Below are 17941 nucleotides of genomic sequence, written 5' to 3' on the forward strand. Positions count from 1 at the left end.
CACACAGTTCATTACTCTCCATCGGTCAAGAGGATTCACTTGTCTAGGATGTCCTGTCTCGTTCACGTATGGCTGTACCCTGACTTGATGACAAGAAGCCACACCCTTTCCAGCAACATTAACCAAGTCGGCAGCTGTCATGTTGAATTAAATAAATGGGAAGAAAATCTTAATTGATTCAAATGGAAGTCAATGACGAACCATGGGAACAACTGCTAATGTGCTTCAGCAATTAACCTAATATTTTCTGGCTGTGACTCTTGGGAGATAGCAGCTCTTGGGTGTGTCATCACTCCGTCTGCTCTGACACGGTGTGCAGCTGCACACAGTAGTGAGAAATGGGGTGTACCCCAGAGGCCATTGGAATAGCGGTTGAATTATGAGTTGGCAAAGTAATAAATGTTAACAAGAGAAGGTTCTTTTTCCAACGTTGTGCTTGTATTTTTTACTACTTAAGTTAGCATCAAGTGATAATAAATGCAAAGAGACCTTTGACAGGAAGCACATACACAGCCTCCCTCATCATGTATTGTTATACAATAAGTTCTTAAAATGCATCCAGCTATTTTACTGAAATTGGCCTCAAGCCACCAAAGAATCTTTTTACAGGCGCTACTGCAGAGCCTGCGAGGCCTCAATCCTCATAAGACGTGTGTGAAATGCTCTCACTTAGACTACGAACAAAAAGAGAGCTGGAAAATATATAGTTACTGATCTGATATTGGATTGAAAAAGTCAACTTTCTCTGATCTGAAAAGATATTCAGCTCACCAACGTTATTATAGCAGAAAAGAACAGAAAAATGACTGGTTGCATTGGCAGTAAATTTGAAAAACACTGTTTTTAGTCAGTTAACACGAGGAACAGTGAAAAACAGTTTAAGTCTAGCTTATATTCGGAATGTAAACATCCCATAAGTCAACAGGAATATGTGATATTTTACATTCAAAATGAACAAATGTCAAAACACACATGGAGCCTGAACATCTATGCCATTTTTAACAGAAACCAAATCCAGTGAATTTGTTGCTAGACAATGAAATTTAAGGTATAGTGGCAGGCAACAGCTCACATTTCTCATAATGTCCTGTGACACATCTAACTATACGTCAGGAAAAAACCTACCTTGAAGTTTACCAACAAAGAATTTTCCTTTGGGCAAATGGAAGAAAAGGAAAATTGCCAGTGTTGCCACAAACACAAGCAACATAAAACAGTCATCATACTTGGAATTTCAGCGGAAAACTTTGTGTGTAAATCCTCAACGACAGAAATCAAGTCGCTGTTGTCTGTCATTTCTCATTTCTTGTTTGTTTTCACTACGTTCAGTCAACAGAAGAAACAGAGCTCCCACTCTGTTTGGATCACGGCTGCAAGCCGAAATCCCCAACAAAGATGTTTGGTTTTTCTACATCCTAACAATTAATTTCTGACTCACACAGATCCTTGCAGCTAGACTCAAGGCAACAGCATGCTTTGCATGCAAAGTAGTGAAAAGTGTTTTGTCTTGCTGCCATAGTGTGACACCCCACGATAACCGTGCATCTTATTTATGAATGTTGTTTGTCATTTCATACATGTACTGTACATTGTCATTCCATTAAGGTACCACTCTCAACTAGTCAAATGAGCCACAATAAAGATTAGTCATTTCACACAGATGAATTTGAAATGCAGTGTAATCAATACTTGGCAGAAGTTTTATCAAAAAACGGACCATGCTTCGGTGTTGAGCTTGATGTTTCTGTCCTTTTTCAAACTGCTAATTTTATTTTAGACTTGCCGGATTGACTTCATCTACTTAATGGCTTCGTGATTGCATGTCGAGTTCTGCTGTTAGCTTTATTAAAATTTCAATTCTGCATCAATTAAGCAAAGCCGCACTTCATTTCTTGAGGGGAGCTTTGGCTGCTGAGTCGCAGGCACATTCATTAGATGTGATGGTCTTGTAAATAACACAGGCATGGCTTCAATCACTACCCTGCCATTGCATCCATGAAGGGGAAAAAAAGAGAGTTTAAGGCACATTGTTTTGTTTTTTCAAATTGAATCAAATTCAAATTGAAAGTTTTAATGTTTGCAACAATATTTGAAATGTTCCCACCAGAAGAATCCTCAAATGCAGTGAACAATAAAAAGAAATAAATAAAATAAAGGCTGTCATGGAGCCAGGTCATCTGTCTTCCTCCTCTAGGCAAAGACGATAACATCTGCCAGCACATATGGCGAATCTCAATAGGAAAGGTTTGTAAATCTCCCCGCCAAAAAAACAATGACAACAAGGATGGAGAATGGCAAGTAAAAATTATATGCTGATTCAAAGCAGGTTCACACATCTCAGGTGGTGTCACCGTGTGAATGTAAATGCTCTTCTGCCGTGCTCCATGTTAAAAAAGGACTTGTCTCTGATACACCACAGATAAATTCTACAGAATATATGATGTCATTTGTTTAGGAGCAGTTTGTGTCATGCATATGCATCATGGGTTTAAAAAGGCGAGATTAGAATCTGACAGATTCTCAGGTCTATCTAAATAAAAAAACATCTGGGGCGACTCCTCTGTTGAAAAGCTGATTGATTCTTGGTTGCTCCTTCCGAGCCCTGCCTTATTAATTCTGCAGACAGGATGTTATGAGGTCCTGCTTGATAAATAATAAAGGCCTGCACACTTGACTGCACTGGCATTTATGCAGCCAAATGGCCATATGTTGAGAGACCAGCAGATGTTCACTTAACCTTCTACCAATGAGGCACAGATCCACTGCAAAGTCCATCACACCTCATGTTTGGGGAGTGTCTATTACAACACCACAGTGTTTAAAAGTGCTGAATGGCAAAAACATCAACGAATCGTTTCACAGGTGACTTATATTTCCTAATTATTTATTTCACTTAGCAAGTGCTTTTTAGCAGTAAAACCTTTGCACAAGAGTTTTGTGGCATCTTCGCTGCAAACCTTGTGGCTGTGCTTAAACATGCAGCGACAGTTTTGAGGTTTCAGTCCTATCGATGTTTGCAGGGATCTACTGGATTTGCATCAACTACTTGATACATCCCTGGACACACTAGAAAGATAAGAAACCTGTCATTTTTAATGCCACGCATGTGGCAGTTTGGACAAATTAATGTAACCACGGCAATCTGCAATGGGAGGTGAAATGTTGGCAGTGTAACAGGGACCATATCCAAAAAGGAAACACCAGCAGAGAATATATCAACAGCATAGATATTGAGCTTGGATTCGCTGACACTTTCTCCCTCTTATCAAATAGATTGACTGCTTCAGATTGTCTCTCAATCTCTCTCAACCACTAAAATACAGGTCTGACACACAACAGCCTCATTTCCTTTTTTTCATCCGCAGTCTTCTCTCACTGCTAGCTGTCAACACTTCTTTCCCTTATCCCAAGTCAAGTGCCTTCTGCTCCTTTGCTTCCGTTGCCTCCCCCCTAACTGTCACCCCAGAGGCATTTAATCGTCAACTAAATGTCACACCTTTTTCGAAAAATGCTGCGAACACACTTTCTTCCTGTGGCAAATGTCCCGACAGTTTTGTTTATTTTTTTTAAACAAAGCTTCTATTGGGTGAGAAACCAGATAGATGCATTATATGAACACCTGCCCACTTAAAATGCAATTTAGATATCTATGTTATTTATTTCTTCTGCCAAAGTCTTTTAATTCCTCTGACGCTTTCGGTGGAAACCAGGAAGGAGGTGCAAACTTTTGATTGCGAATGCAAAATTAGGGTTGTCTCGATACCAGCACTGGCACTCGCTCTGCCAATTTCACTGGACTTTGAGGCCATATATATATATATATATATATATATATATATATGAATACCTATATATGAATAGTTTTTCAAGCCACTGAAAAAAAAAAAAAAATATATATATATATATATATATATATATATATATATATATATATTCAGAGGCTTGAAAAAGTATTCATACCACTTGAACTTTCCCACATTTTGTCACGTTCCGACCACAAACATAAATATATTTTATTGGCATTTTAGATGAAAGATCAACATAAAGCGACACACAATTGTGAAGTGGAAGGAAAATTATACATGACAATTTTTTCTTTTTATATAAATATGTGTTATATGTATATTAACACCTGTCCACTTAAAATTCAATTTAGATCTCTATGTTATTTGTTACTTCTGCCAAAGTCTTTTAATTCCTCTGACACTTAACCAGAAAGGATGTGGAAACTTTTGCTCACGAATGCAAAATTAGGGTTGTCTCCATACCAGTACTGGCACTCGCTCAGCCAATTTCACTGGATTCATCAAATACACGCGCATCGTAGATATTTACGGGGAAGAAATGAGTTTCTATCCAATGACAGTAGTTACTGATTCAGATTTTATCTGATGATCTACGCTATGCCTGGGCTTATATTATGTTGCTGCAACTTCCATCCATTATGGGGCCTTAACTATTGCGTGTGGTCATAGAAAAGAGTTTAAACAGTTATTTGGGGATTATTAAGTACTCGTACCAGTACTCGGTAACGGCGAGAGCTCAATTCTCCGTACTCATACTTGGACTGGGAATTTAAATATACATGGTGTGCTTTCACAATGACATAAATTCCATGGGCAAGAACAATAAGGCACATATTTTAACTCCCATTTTTACCCTAATGAAGACACAATTTATGGCAGTGATTTGCATTGAACCAAACTCCACATGAGCAACGGTCAAAGCTCTTTAAAAAATAAAATCGGGAGTGAAGCTGTTTGCCCTATTTTGAGCTCAGAAAGACTGATCTATTTTAGTTCATACAGAGAACCTGACATAACAAGGTCAGGAGATGTCAAAGTACGATGGGAATGTGGCAGTTTGCAACAACAAATATGAATCAAAAAATAAAACACCATCAGAGCTTTTGCAACATGAGAGGGAGGGACCAATTTTAGGTAATAATCAGGATCATATTGTTCATAACCTATCAGTCAAAGCTTAGAAAATTGGTATCCTATTAAAATCTTATTGACCAACGAGGAAACCGTTTTGATAAAAAATGTTAAAAGTGCCCACAAGCTTGTTGCAGTGAAACCAAATTTTGGTGAAGCTTATCCACAGAAAACCTGATCTAAGGCACTTTTTCTCAGAAGTCAGTGTTGACAACATACAGGAGTCAGACTTCCCTCCTGAAGGGCATGTGCTGGCAGACAAATGAAAAAAAAAAAACAACATTTTTGTATCGCTCATCAAATACATCAAATGTAACTATCATCAGTTCAATCAACTAAGCACAATATCCCACCGAAGAAAGAGCCTTGCAAATCTTGTCATGCCTTTGAACTGATGTCCTCAGAAGAGGCACCTCTCCCCAAGGTTGAGAAAGTGACAGATCCAGGGCAGCCAGTGATGACAGTTGAAAATTAAGATGTATTGCTTTCATAGACATGATGAAATCAGGGCATGAGTGTGTGGAGCAAAAAACTGCTTTGTCGCTTTCGGCACACTGCCTGTTTTAAAAAAGGGAACCAAAGCTTGGGGAGTCTGCTCTTTTATTTTATCTGGACAACTCTCCATCGCTGTGTGTTCAAGAAATAACTAGATTCCTCAATTTTCCATTTTATTTGTTTTTAGAGCTCTCAAAGGTCGGCTGTTCATGCTGGGCCATAAATTACAGCACCGTAATCTTAAAACAACCATGAAACATATTTCCGTATGGCGCCCACTGTTTATCCAGCTCTGAGCTTCCCAGACTGGCCTTTGTGAGCCTGCATACAGATTACACTTTTTCTTCTCCTCTGATCTCTCCTGGTCAGACAACCTCATAAAATACACGTCGCTGGTTATTTTTTATTCCCGAGCGCAACATCAATTATCTGAAACGCATTCAGCAAGTACGTTTGATGTGATACATACAAGTTTGTATTTCATCCTGTATTTGTTTGGAGCAAATGATTTCCATCTATATATATATATATATATATATATATATATATATATATATATATATATATGATTTCAGTCTTATGGTCTTGAACTATTGAACTATTGAAACTATTCAAGCTATTCGTTGAGTTGAACTATTCGTGTGTATATATATATATATATATATATATATATATACATATATATATATATATATATATATATATATAGAGAGAGAGAGAGAGAGAGAGACAGTGGCTTGAAAAAGTATTCATACCACTTGAACTTTCCCACATTTTGTCACGTTCCGACCACAAACATAAATATATTTTTTTCCATTACAAATGAAATGAAGGAGTGAAAAACAATTCAAGCAATTAACTATCCCAGTCATGCAAGTGACCCATCACAGTCCTTCAAACAAAGATCAGTTGTTGGACCTCATTTGCTTTCAAATGTATGAGACGTTACTGAAAAAGATGCTAAATATATTTTACATCGATGAAAAATGTATGAAACAACATATACACATACACAAAGCTGCAATTCAGCATGGCCGACCCATGGATGAAATAACATTCAATTTCCATCCAAGCACACATCGACATCGGCATCATGTCACGGAATAATTTACTGAACTGGTAGTAAAAAAGACACTTACGGTTGTATTTAAGACATTGGTCAGGACAACATTTTAAGTGTGCTGATCTCAGTGTCATCATAAAATCAGAACTGAATCAGTCAACGCAAGGGTGCATCCCAGTTTTAGCAAAAACACAGAAAGAGGCAAATGAATTGATCCACTCCCCAACTGGGGAGAGGCTTGGTTGATTGAGACTAGAGAGAGAGGAGGAGCACCGTGCTGCTGCCGGTGTTTTCATCAGGGTTTCAATCTAGAAAAGGACAAGTTAGATTCAGAATCAATAGCCCCATTTATGATCCGGCTCCCAGGTGGAGGACATCGATTTTCTGATTTCCAGAGCTTCAACAATAATAAATCTCTGATCAAACCATTTATGTGCCTGTAAGCTGATGATAATCGGGTTTTGTGGAGTGAATGCATCTCCAAGCCACCAGAAACACAGATCCACACTAGCTATAACAGTCTCATTTGGGAAAGGTCCAGGGCCACATTTTCCAATGAAGGCACTAATCAACCACATGTGGAGACATCACATTTTTGATTTGCTTTGGAAATTGCTTTTGACTAAATTGTGGAGCAATGGTAGATTCAATCAATTTTCGGGCCAAGCAGGTACATTTGTGCAAATTGGCTCATCATAAATGCTTAGTTTTTTGTATCTCAATTTGAAGACTAAAGCATGTTCCCAAGTGTGCTCCACACAAAACTCCAAAATAATGGGCTTCCCATTTATTCTACTAAAGCTAGAAAGACGCTTTCTAAATGTCTAATGCAGGGTTGTTCAAACTAATGGGGACAAAGAAAAAGATAAAACTAAGATCAAGGGAGGAGAAGAAGAGACTGCAGACGGGGTGAAGTAGCAAGATTCAAGATTCAAGAGGTTTATTTGTCACACATACAGTTATACGCGGTAAAACACATGGTGATATTCTTTGTGTCACTGCATCCGACAAAAGAAAAAGAAGTGTGCACACAGGATGCATACTATGATAAGAATAGTGAGTTATAGAAACGGCAGGAAATAACTGTCTGCGTTTGCCTATGAAAAGAAGTAACGTTTTTTTGGGACGTGGTAAGTTCATGCAGAGACACTAACTTTTTTTACAGATGCTAAACAGAGAAACATTAAGTGGATGAGTGCAATTTATCGCCACTATCATATATAACATATAATAGATGTTGTCTCTGCAGGGGTATTATAAGACTTCAGGTGGTTCAGACTTCAGGTTCAGATTGTTGACCACCAGATTTAACACCAGCGATAGTTTAAAGTTCTTTATCCCATTGGAGTCAAGGTGTTTAAAGGACAAAGAGTCGAAAAAGAGAGAAAGCTATGTGGAAATGATTTTCCATATGTTGTTGTCATAATGTGCTAAATAAAACATTACAGCACAAATTAAATAATTCCCTTACCTCAGCTGAAGGGGTTTTATAATTCTTGCATCATGTAACCATATATTTTAACAATAAATTCAAAGATAAGAGCACAGTGACGAGTCCCATTATGCACAGGTTGTTTTAGCTTCGTGACAAAGAGCCCAGATGAGATATAACCACGGTGAGTATACCGCTGTCAGGTAATGCAAAACATGACATTACCTCCAAGTGTGTCCATAGCAGTACTAGCCCACTGAATATTTAGAGATTATTTTAATACTGGAGTTACTGAGCAACTTCAACAGGATCAAAATGTCAAACCTCACGCATGGCCGTCTTTCTATTTTGAAGAAGACGGGCTTGTTGCTCTGAAATCTCTTGCCACTTTCAACTGAAAAAAAATATCTATGACAAACGTGAAGTGATGGTTTGTTTATGTTATCACTCTATGAAAGTCTTAGGTTGTTTTAGGGTCCAGATCATCAATATGGATGGTTATCGGTATTGGCCAGGGTTGGACCTGATACAGACAGCCATCCAGCTTTCTTTTCCAAAAAACTGTCCGAACTGATCCATAAACCCATATATCCTCAGTTTCACTTTGTGCGACATGGAGCAACAGTACCCCATGAAAGTGTAGTCTAGTACTTTATTTACTTTATTTTTTTTTTTTTGTTTAATATATTTGCCGTGTTGCACTTTTATTGACCCGTTAAAAGCCTTACATTTTAATAAAACCAAAGCAGTTGTGCACAACGTCAGTGGTGTGGTGTTTCTTGGTGCAAGTATTAAACAGTTCACATTATTGAAAACTTTATGTGCGACAAGCAGAATATATGGCATCAGAATCGACAGATCCTCAAGGCTGCAGTATCAATACCTGATTTAAAAAAGGGGCTATTGATCCCTTTCGAGACATCAGACCATCTCACTCTGTCTCTCCCTCCAGCTGCCCCAACCTTTCTGTTCAGGCATTCCTCATTGCTTTCGCTTGTTATGACACATTGCACGATAAGAAACAATTCTGACCTTTCGCAAGTTCTTTTTTTTGGTTGTTTTCATCGTCCCGGCAGTCTATAGCATCAATCTATGCGAGAGTTATTTTTAATTATTTTTCTGAAAGCAGAGACGGAGCACTAAATTACATAAGAGGTTTCTTAAGATAAAAATATAAATAAGTTAAATAAATAAATAACAAATCACATCACTTCACTTCCAAGGTTTAAGTTAGCATTCTTTGAATTCACTAGCGTCAACCAAGGTGGAGGACCCCTCACCACTTTCAATTCAATCCACCGAGACTGCAGCAGACATGAAAGTGCTCTCAGGAAACTTTTGACATCGAGTTGTTCAGATAGCAGATGGAGAATAGCACTGAATATTATCCTCGAGCACTTTTTGTTTTGTGCGATGTCACCAATGTCAAACAGATATACAGAACAGAACATTTACCAAACTACGGAGCCCTGGAAGTGACATGCATGTGTTAATTTTTTTTTTGGGATGTGCATGCATGACGATTACTTCCTACAACCACTATGTCTCCCATGGCTTCGTAACTGTTCGTCAACATTGTCATTCACAGCGGCCAAGTCTGTGCGCTTTTAACACTCTGATCAAGTGCCTTTTACTCAAAATAATACCACAAGTGGCATGCATGACTTTTTTTTTCTGCCGAGATAACAGTTATCTCGAGATCATTTGTATCTCGAGGTAATTTTTATCTCGGGAAAAAAAAAATAAAGTCATGCATGTCACTTCCAGGGATGTGTAATACATATAGCTTAGCCGCATATGGTGTTATTTTGAGTAGAAGGCACTTGATCAGAGTGTTAAAAACGCACAGACTTGCAGACAGCGAATGACAACGTTGACCAACAGTTACAAAGTCATGGGAGACATTGTGGTTTCAGGAGGATGTATACAAAACGCCTTTGCCAGAGAGGCAGTTACGCATGCGCTGACATTTACAATTGTATCTCGAGATACGCATTATCATGACATAAAAATTATCTTGAGATAGTTGTTATCTCAGGCAAAAAAATAATAAAGTCATGCATGCCACATCCTAAAAAAATAAACACATGCATGTCACTTCCAGGGCTCCGTACCAAACAGATGCAATACCATCTTAAATTTAGAGCCAACTTTGTGTCAAAAGAAAAATCAACAAATATTGAGCTCCTTCAGCAGATTTTCATTGATGCTAGATCACAGATGTTGACTTGGCCACAGAAACTATGAGCCATAACATTATACAAGTTTCTTATTTTCTTACCAAAATGAGGTCCCAATCCAACAACCTGCAAGGTTTTAATGGCCACCACATTGAATCCACCCTGAAAGTGTCTGATCTCTATCTCTGCAGTCTTCAAACACTCAAACAATTACAGGGTGTTAGCTCCTGGTGATGAGACAGGGTTGAGGAGGAGGGCTGAATGGGGCACTGCTGTCACATAAATGACTTATCAGCAGAAGAAAATAATCCTGATGTAGTCGTATATTTTCATTACAGCTTGCTTTGTACGACATTTATAAAATATGAATTCAAATAGCAACACACTTGGATGATAACAGATGCGTTCTGACCACTGGACTAATTCTGGATACGTCAAATTATTATACAGTCTTAGTCATATACACAATGCATTATTTGAACACTTAAGATCACACAAACAACTCAGGTTGTTTACGCAACAACCTGAAGCCTAAACGTTTATTTTTCTTTTCCATTTTGAGAGGGGTCAACTAAGTACAGATTATAAAGCCCTTTTCCAGACGTTGCATAGACTGAACAGTGTCACAATTAAATACAATTACTTTTTCTTTTTTTTCCAACTATCACCAGTTAAAATTATGTATCACGGTCAGTGCTCGGTAGAAGGTTAACACAGCAGATAATTGCTGGTTGGTTTTGAGCACTTCAACTGGAGCATGGTTTTCTTACAGCTTTGACATAGAAGCTAGTATTTCACAAATGTACAGAAAGTTTAGCAGTGCAATTGGTCTGCATTTCAGCCTCATCAGACAGAAGAAGAAAAATGGAATGAACTCACAAAAGGAACATTTTAAAGGAACAGAAGCAGAGATATATAAAAACTGATGTGTGGATATTTGTCAGTTACTGATTGTTCCAAACACAAGACACTTGCCATATAATTCAACTTTCATAACAATCAGGCTTCAATAACTGGAACTATTTAATCCAAAATATGTATATATATATATCGGAAAAGAATTACATAATTTAATAGTACTATTTTTGGTGGGCACAAAAATGGTCTGCAACACCTCAACAACAAGTTTGTTACATTCCACATGTCTTTTTTTCCCATCATTCATTCACATCATTCTCTGCAGCTGCACATTTCATCGAAATATACATAGACTGTAAGTGGCCCGTGGAGACATGATGGTTTTGCAAAAAGACAATTTTGACAGCTCGATACAGAGCCCAAACTGATACTGCTTACTGAATTTCCGTCACAAATTACCTGTTTTTTCCAATCATGTCAATACTAAGATACTAAGAAATAGGATAGATTGTTGGCATGTGTTATCAAAAGTGGCACCAGACAATGCACGAAATGACCTCTCACCACTGAAAGTCAAAGCACAAGTACTGGACACAGAGAACACTACAACGTAAGAAAATTTAAAATGACAACAGACAAGTGACGAAACAATGGAGATTCTAAAGATCGGAGGCAATTTCAAGAGCAAGCGAGAATATGGTATATTCAGTGTCAAAAGAAATGGTAAACTTTATTATTAGGTTCTTTGTTGAACAGACAATAAATTATAAAAGCAGGGGAAAATGTTCATCATACACAAAGAAAGGTGGATGGGTGAGCTGCCTGCACAGGGCCAAAAGCTGCGACCAATTCTGGTCACTTTGAAAGACAATCTGATGAAATTCAAGTCATGCAGGGCAACCCAACAGTATCGGAATGTCATGTTGGATGACCAAACCAGGATAACATTTCATTCAACTATGGCATTAGGAAAGAAGTTCCTGGAATTAGAAGTGGATTTCCACATTCTGCACCCTACAATGCTCATGAGCAATGGCAAACAGAGGATAAGTGAAACTTACTGAGAGTGGAGTGGAATTTACCCATCAAACTTCCAAAAGTTGGCAAAAGATACCCATCCATCTCAGAACTTCAAACAGCTAGAAGCACATCATGAATAACATTCGTTTACTTGGATATTATCTCATTCTTCTGTTTGGTTCCTCAATCTGTTCCTCTTAAATCCTGGATATTTGTTGCTGCCATGTGAAGTATGGATTGAAATAAATATTACTGCCACAACAAATAACCAACAAGATATATTAAATCATGTTTATAAAATCTGACAGCCATTTGTCACAAATATGATTTCTTATGTACAAAGTATTTGTGAAACCTTCCCTTTGTATGGTACATGCTTCTTGCAGCAATGACAATATTTTTCAGCACCATGGACCGTCAAAGATCTGCTAACAAATCAAAAGACAACATGCCTCTAGGACAACGCTGAGGCGTGACATTCTTATTGAGGTATTAATTGTATCCCTTCACTGTAACAATATATACTGTGTAATAAATACTTAACAATACGTCCTATTCCACTGCCAATTTGGACAGCCACCATTGAGACACCACTCTCATCACCCCTTTCTCTGCACAATAATATATCAGAACTAGTGATAACAGAACAACAGCAAAGACCACTTACGTCATTTGTGTTTATTTGAGGACCAAATAACTGTGCTCCAAAATGTAAACACTCAAAAGATTTGTCTGTGAACTCCTCAAAAGTAAAATAGAATTATGGAAAAGAAGGTCTATTGGGAATTGTATTGGAAATCTTAACAGACAGTGCAAAGTTGTTCCATTGTTTTCCTGGCTAACAACAATTGGTATCACTCATGATGTCCACTTTACAGAAGGAGATGAAAACTCAAAGAAAATAATGGAAAATGTAAAGTAAAAGGTTCTAAAGCAGCTGGATCTTTAATAATCAGGTTCAAAAACAAGACACTGCATTTTGATCTAATAGTTGGTGATGTAATCAAACAGTCATGTCTTCTGTGACATTATAGCAAGTTTGATGTTTATTAAGAGCCACCTTGTTGCAAGGTTGGTGTTTAGAGTGTAGTTGTCATTCCAGTAGTTGTTGTTGTTTACCATTTGACATGTTTGACAAGTTTTTTTCACATGTTGGATAAAATCTGTTCTTTGGCCGTAATTGTGTGATTTAAAAAATAACTGTCAGAGAGTTGTGATGAAATATGATTTTGTTTTTTTTTTATCATATATACATATATCTGCCAACATACACCTTGCATTTTCAATCTAATATTCTAATTCATCATTAAAACAACTGTTATAACATTAAAGTGGTATACAACAACTGCGCAATAGGGTTAAATGTAGTTTGTACAACCCTCTAAAATAATATTTAGCAACATATATAACAGTATATTCATAAATAACCCAATATGCGGATAGAATTTGAATGATTTTGAATTATGAGTGAAAATGGTTGCTGGGCACTTGCCAGTGTGTTGAATAAAAGACAGGTTTAGCAAATAAAACGTGTTGTTACCACTTGTAATATAACGAGGGCATACGAGGGGAACTCAAAAGTTGAACATAACATTTTAACAGTGTTAAACAAGTTATTGAATACTGTTCATACTGTACAGACCCTTTTTCTTCATGGTGTACTGGGTTTAAAAAAAGAGCGAGGCGGTTTGCCTCATTATTCAGCACCATGGACAGCGCGGATGCTAACTCAAACTTCTGAGCACCAGCTACAAGCTAGGTGATGGACCAAGAAAGTGTTACCAAGACACACAAGCACTGGCCAACTAGGCGTGTAAACGGTGGACTGGATGTCCAAACATGGTCACAAACAACTTGGAGTGACACCGCACATACAGAAATATATTTCATGTTTTTAGCATGCACATGCTAAGTGAGCCTCCGTAGCATCAGCTGCTGGACAAGTCCGCGCACGTGCGTTAAATAGAGGCCATTTGGGATTTTGTCAAGTACTTATTATCATCCAATACTGATATTATTCTTCGATTCAAGTGCCAGCTGGAGTCTGTGGTTGACAGAGTGTGTTATTAGACTAACTGGTGTGCAGGCCTATGACGGAAAACACTCGCTATTGTCGCGCAATGAAGTCGCGTTTGTGCCGAATGAATTGACGACTGCTCACCGAGGACGAAGAAGGGGAGCTCGGTGTTCTCCAGGTCGTCCACCACCACCACGTCGCCGGGGAAATCGTTCCTGACGGAGAACAGCAGCTTCGGCTCAGAGGCCGAGGGGCTGTGCATGATGCTCAGGTCGTTTTCCCTGAGAAACGGCAGCGCCGACACTGTCACACTCTTCATCTTGCACTCGGTGTCCTGGTTCTGGTCCTCGTCGCCGGTTAAACCGCCGACACGAGCCGCCAGAAGGACCCAGCAGAGCCCGGAAAGAAGCGGCCCCATGTTGATGCTAGTGAAGAGTGCTGTTCGAAGCATCCGTGGTTGGCTGCTCTGTCAGCTGTGGATGCTCGGCGGAGGAGAGAGCAGCCGTGAGTGGAGAACGGAAAAGGGGGGCGTGACACTTCAGTGGGTCCTCACTTCCTCATAAACAGACTTCAGTTGTCCCCGAAACTTGACTGGGTCAAGCCCGCACTAAAGAGGAAAACATTATTCTACACTGGAGGAACGTGTGGGAAATAACTTCAAAATAAGAGCACCGGAATAAATCAAACGCAAAATTGAAGAATGATATTGTGTTTTAATCCGTTTTTGTCTTCCAGGAGTGGTGTAGTATTAGTAACCAAGAGAATCATTGATGAAGAGTTCAATGTAGTCATAACATAAACATTTCACGTTTTCACAAAGCTTTTATTTTTAGAGATACTTCAATAGTGAGAGTCTCTGTCTGTCATCAGAAGATAAAACAACCTGATAATATTCCGGGTGGTTCTTCCATGTAGTATTTTGAAATGACTGTGTGTCAGTGCTTTGTCATGTGACACAGCAGACATCGACTCTTGACAGCATTTTACTAGAATTGATCTGTTAACTGACTTAATGGCTTTAAATAATCCATTCCTGGATTCCCAAAATGCCCTCAGGGACACTTCACAATTTATGTAATATTTCATTTCCTGACCCTTTTTTGTTAGACATGCAGAAAATATACCTAAAGCATGGAAGTAGAGGATATTTGTGCTACATTTCTAATGTGTGTCAGAGCAATGCAATCTAGTGTGTAGAAAAGGCATCTTTTTTTTACCATATTCCTAATATATATGCAAAAATGTATGCGGTTACTGTAATCAGTGTTGGGACTAAACGCGTTCCTTTGCCAAAATTACCAACGTGTTTATCATTACTGTGACTTAAACATGCACGTTACCTGTTACTTCACATTCACAACTCTTTAAAAAGTTTAAAAAGCAGTGTCCATAATATGCATTAAAAGCTTCTGTGGTGGACGTGAAGCCTGCATTAGTCACGTGGCGCAGTGTCGCGCATGTGGACAAAAAAAATAATGGCTGCGATCGATGACGGTCCAGGTGTGGGATTCCCATTGCGGATATTTTCTCATTATTTTTCCTTTTTAGACCAGAGAAATATTGTAATGACATGCAAGTTATGTGGAGGCTCGAAAACACTATGCACATACAAAACCAGCAGTTCCAATCTGGCGTAACATCTTCAGAAAGTGCATACGTTGATCGACCAAGGTGGTGTGAAAAAAGCCTGAAGCAGCTTCGCTCGTCTGACGCCACAGGAGAATCCACTGCAGCCAAACAGCAGAAGCTTGACTTCGGGACGCCAGTTTCACAGCCTCAAAAGCAGTTGAACATACTAGTAGCAGCGAGGTATGTTGTGGAAGACATGCTGCCTATCGCAGCTGTGGAGTTGTCACTGCAGTTCATGTTTCCAGTTGGTATATTTGTGTTGCTGTTGAGATGATCGTCAGTATCGGTTTGGCACCATTGTTTGTTCCTGCTACTACTAAGTGTTCTGTAAATAGAGTTTTTTGTACTGCTGAAAGTATAGTTTCTTATCTAAAGTTAACTGGCTTATTTTATTTACCTCTGCATGACAGCTGTGATTTCTCAAACCTGTCTCTCAACTGCAGTCTCAGATCCAAATTTGATGGCTATTGCCAGAAAGGTTAATAAAGTCATCTACATGTTCCAACACCTCCAATCAGCTAAATTAAATTTTGTGCTTGCCGTTCTCTAAGCTCGACAAAATGCACATTGTTTAGTATGCAAACTCTGATTTATCCAAATATTTATTTTCTGAGGTCGCGACAAACTTCAGAAAAATAAATCTGGCTATTGTTGACTATTATTATTATCATCACTGGATTTTCATAACAATCTGTCAAAGACAATGGTTTAGCCAAGACCTTGAGCATATTCATTTGGCAGAACTAGCTATTGTATGCTTTGAGCCAAAAGAATTAAATGACTCCTCTAAAACTGTTGTCCAATTCTTTACTGTAGAAACAGAACGATTCTTGCAGTGAGCAGACTCCCTCTGATGAATCCTCATGTTCTTTTTACAGTATGTGCCATAATATTTCCAGTATATTTTATGATCTTTAACTAATTTGAATAACACAATTTCAAAGTATCATAACAGATGGACTACGGTAATAAATGTCTCAGTTGTGATTTTTTTTTTTTTTTAGGTTAAGGGTCTGAAGTGTCCACCATGCAGTGGAAAACACCATGCATTGTTCCATTCAGAAAAAAAGAACCAGCCGAGCAACCAAACTCACACTTGATGCAGTGCCTCTAGAGGCCATGACACCTGAGCAAAGGGAACAGAACAGTTAGGATCCTGTTCTTGGACTTTGGACTTAGACCTGACTACAATCCAGGTTCTTGCACCCCACTACAGACTCACCAGAATGAGAGCAAACCATTAACAAGTTGCTTAGATTCCCAGCATCCCCATCCATGGACCACAGTATGTTAAGTGCCGCAGTTCTGTTCCGACAAAATCCGAGACAACAAAGTTGAGGAATATAGCTGAAGAACTCTCTTGACTGGTGCCACACAATTTGCTTTTCTTTTTGTGTTTCCATGCAGATGTTTTGTGCATTCAGCTCAAGAACCCTTTGCCCTTAAAACATGTATGAGTTCATTCTTACCATGAAAATGAAAACACATGAAGCGTGAAACATGACCAGCACCTAGATGCACATTGTGCCGGTGGTATGGAATGTTTATCATTCAAGCTGCTTGTTCAGATGTAGTTGATTAATGGCTGCTGAAATTCTTTTTTATGCTCGGGAAATTGCATGCTGTGTCTTGACTTCCACTTGAGCGGAAGAAAGTCTTGACAGTATTTCTTCCAGAAACCTCAGCTGTCACGGACAAGCATAAAGATGGCCACGTGCCAAACATGCCTGTGCCCTGCCAGTGTCGATAACTTGGTTAGTTCCACCTGCATTGCTGAGGTAAAGTAGCTTAAATCCAACTGAGCGAATCCCACCTCATGACAAAGGCAAATTCATTGTTGTGTTAATAATGAGCAAGGAATGGAGTAATCCATCGCCACTGTCAGATTTTTTTTTATTTTTTATTAGTACTCGGGAGTTATAGCGAACGAATGGTGCATGCAATCATCCGCACTATATTAAAAAGCAGGATGAGATTGGTGGTGGAGGGAAGGCATATACACACGCTGGGGCTGTGTTACATCCTCGGCTACCCATCTGCTGGCTCATGTCAGCACTCCTTCTTCACACATATAATAAATGCCCAAAATATTTCACTGAGATTGGTGTTGAATTTGGAAAATAAGTTGCTTACTGGTGGTCAAATAGGTTGGAAAACTGGATGCTGAAACATGCACTCGATGTGCGATCACTTGCTGTAGCTAAATAAATACAATATTTTCAGCAACCGTTTGTCAGTAAAGATTCATAAGCATAACCTATTTCTGACTATGTCTCAGATCAATATGCCCTCAGTTGTTATTCATAACTC

At 38.6% G+C, this 17941-nt stretch overlaps 1 protein-coding gene across 7 annotated transcripts in view; it reads right to left on the bottom strand.

Moving 5' to 3' along the window:
- Positions 1-14619, bottom strand: part of astn1 (astrotactin 1) — a 294106-nt gene extending 279487 nt beyond the window's left edge. For all 7 annotated transcript variants that reach the window (XM_053882621.1, XM_053882619.1, XM_053882617.1 and 4 more), the window contains exon 1: positions 14147-14619. In XM_053882621.1, the coding sequence (XP_053738596.1) occupies positions 14147-14453 (307 nt within the window). In that variant the 5' untranslated portion in view covers positions 14454-14619. The remainder of the gene's footprint in view (positions 1-14146) is intronic.
- Positions 14620-17941: the final 3322 nt, after the last annotated feature.

This window comes from Synchiropus splendidus, chromosome 13, assembly GCF_027744825.2.
Source record: "Synchiropus splendidus isolate RoL2022-P1 chromosome 13, RoL_Sspl_1.0, whole genome shotgun sequence".
NCBI classification, from domain to species: domain Eukaryota; kingdom Metazoa; phylum Chordata; class Actinopteri; order Syngnathiformes; family Callionymidae; genus Synchiropus; species Synchiropus splendidus.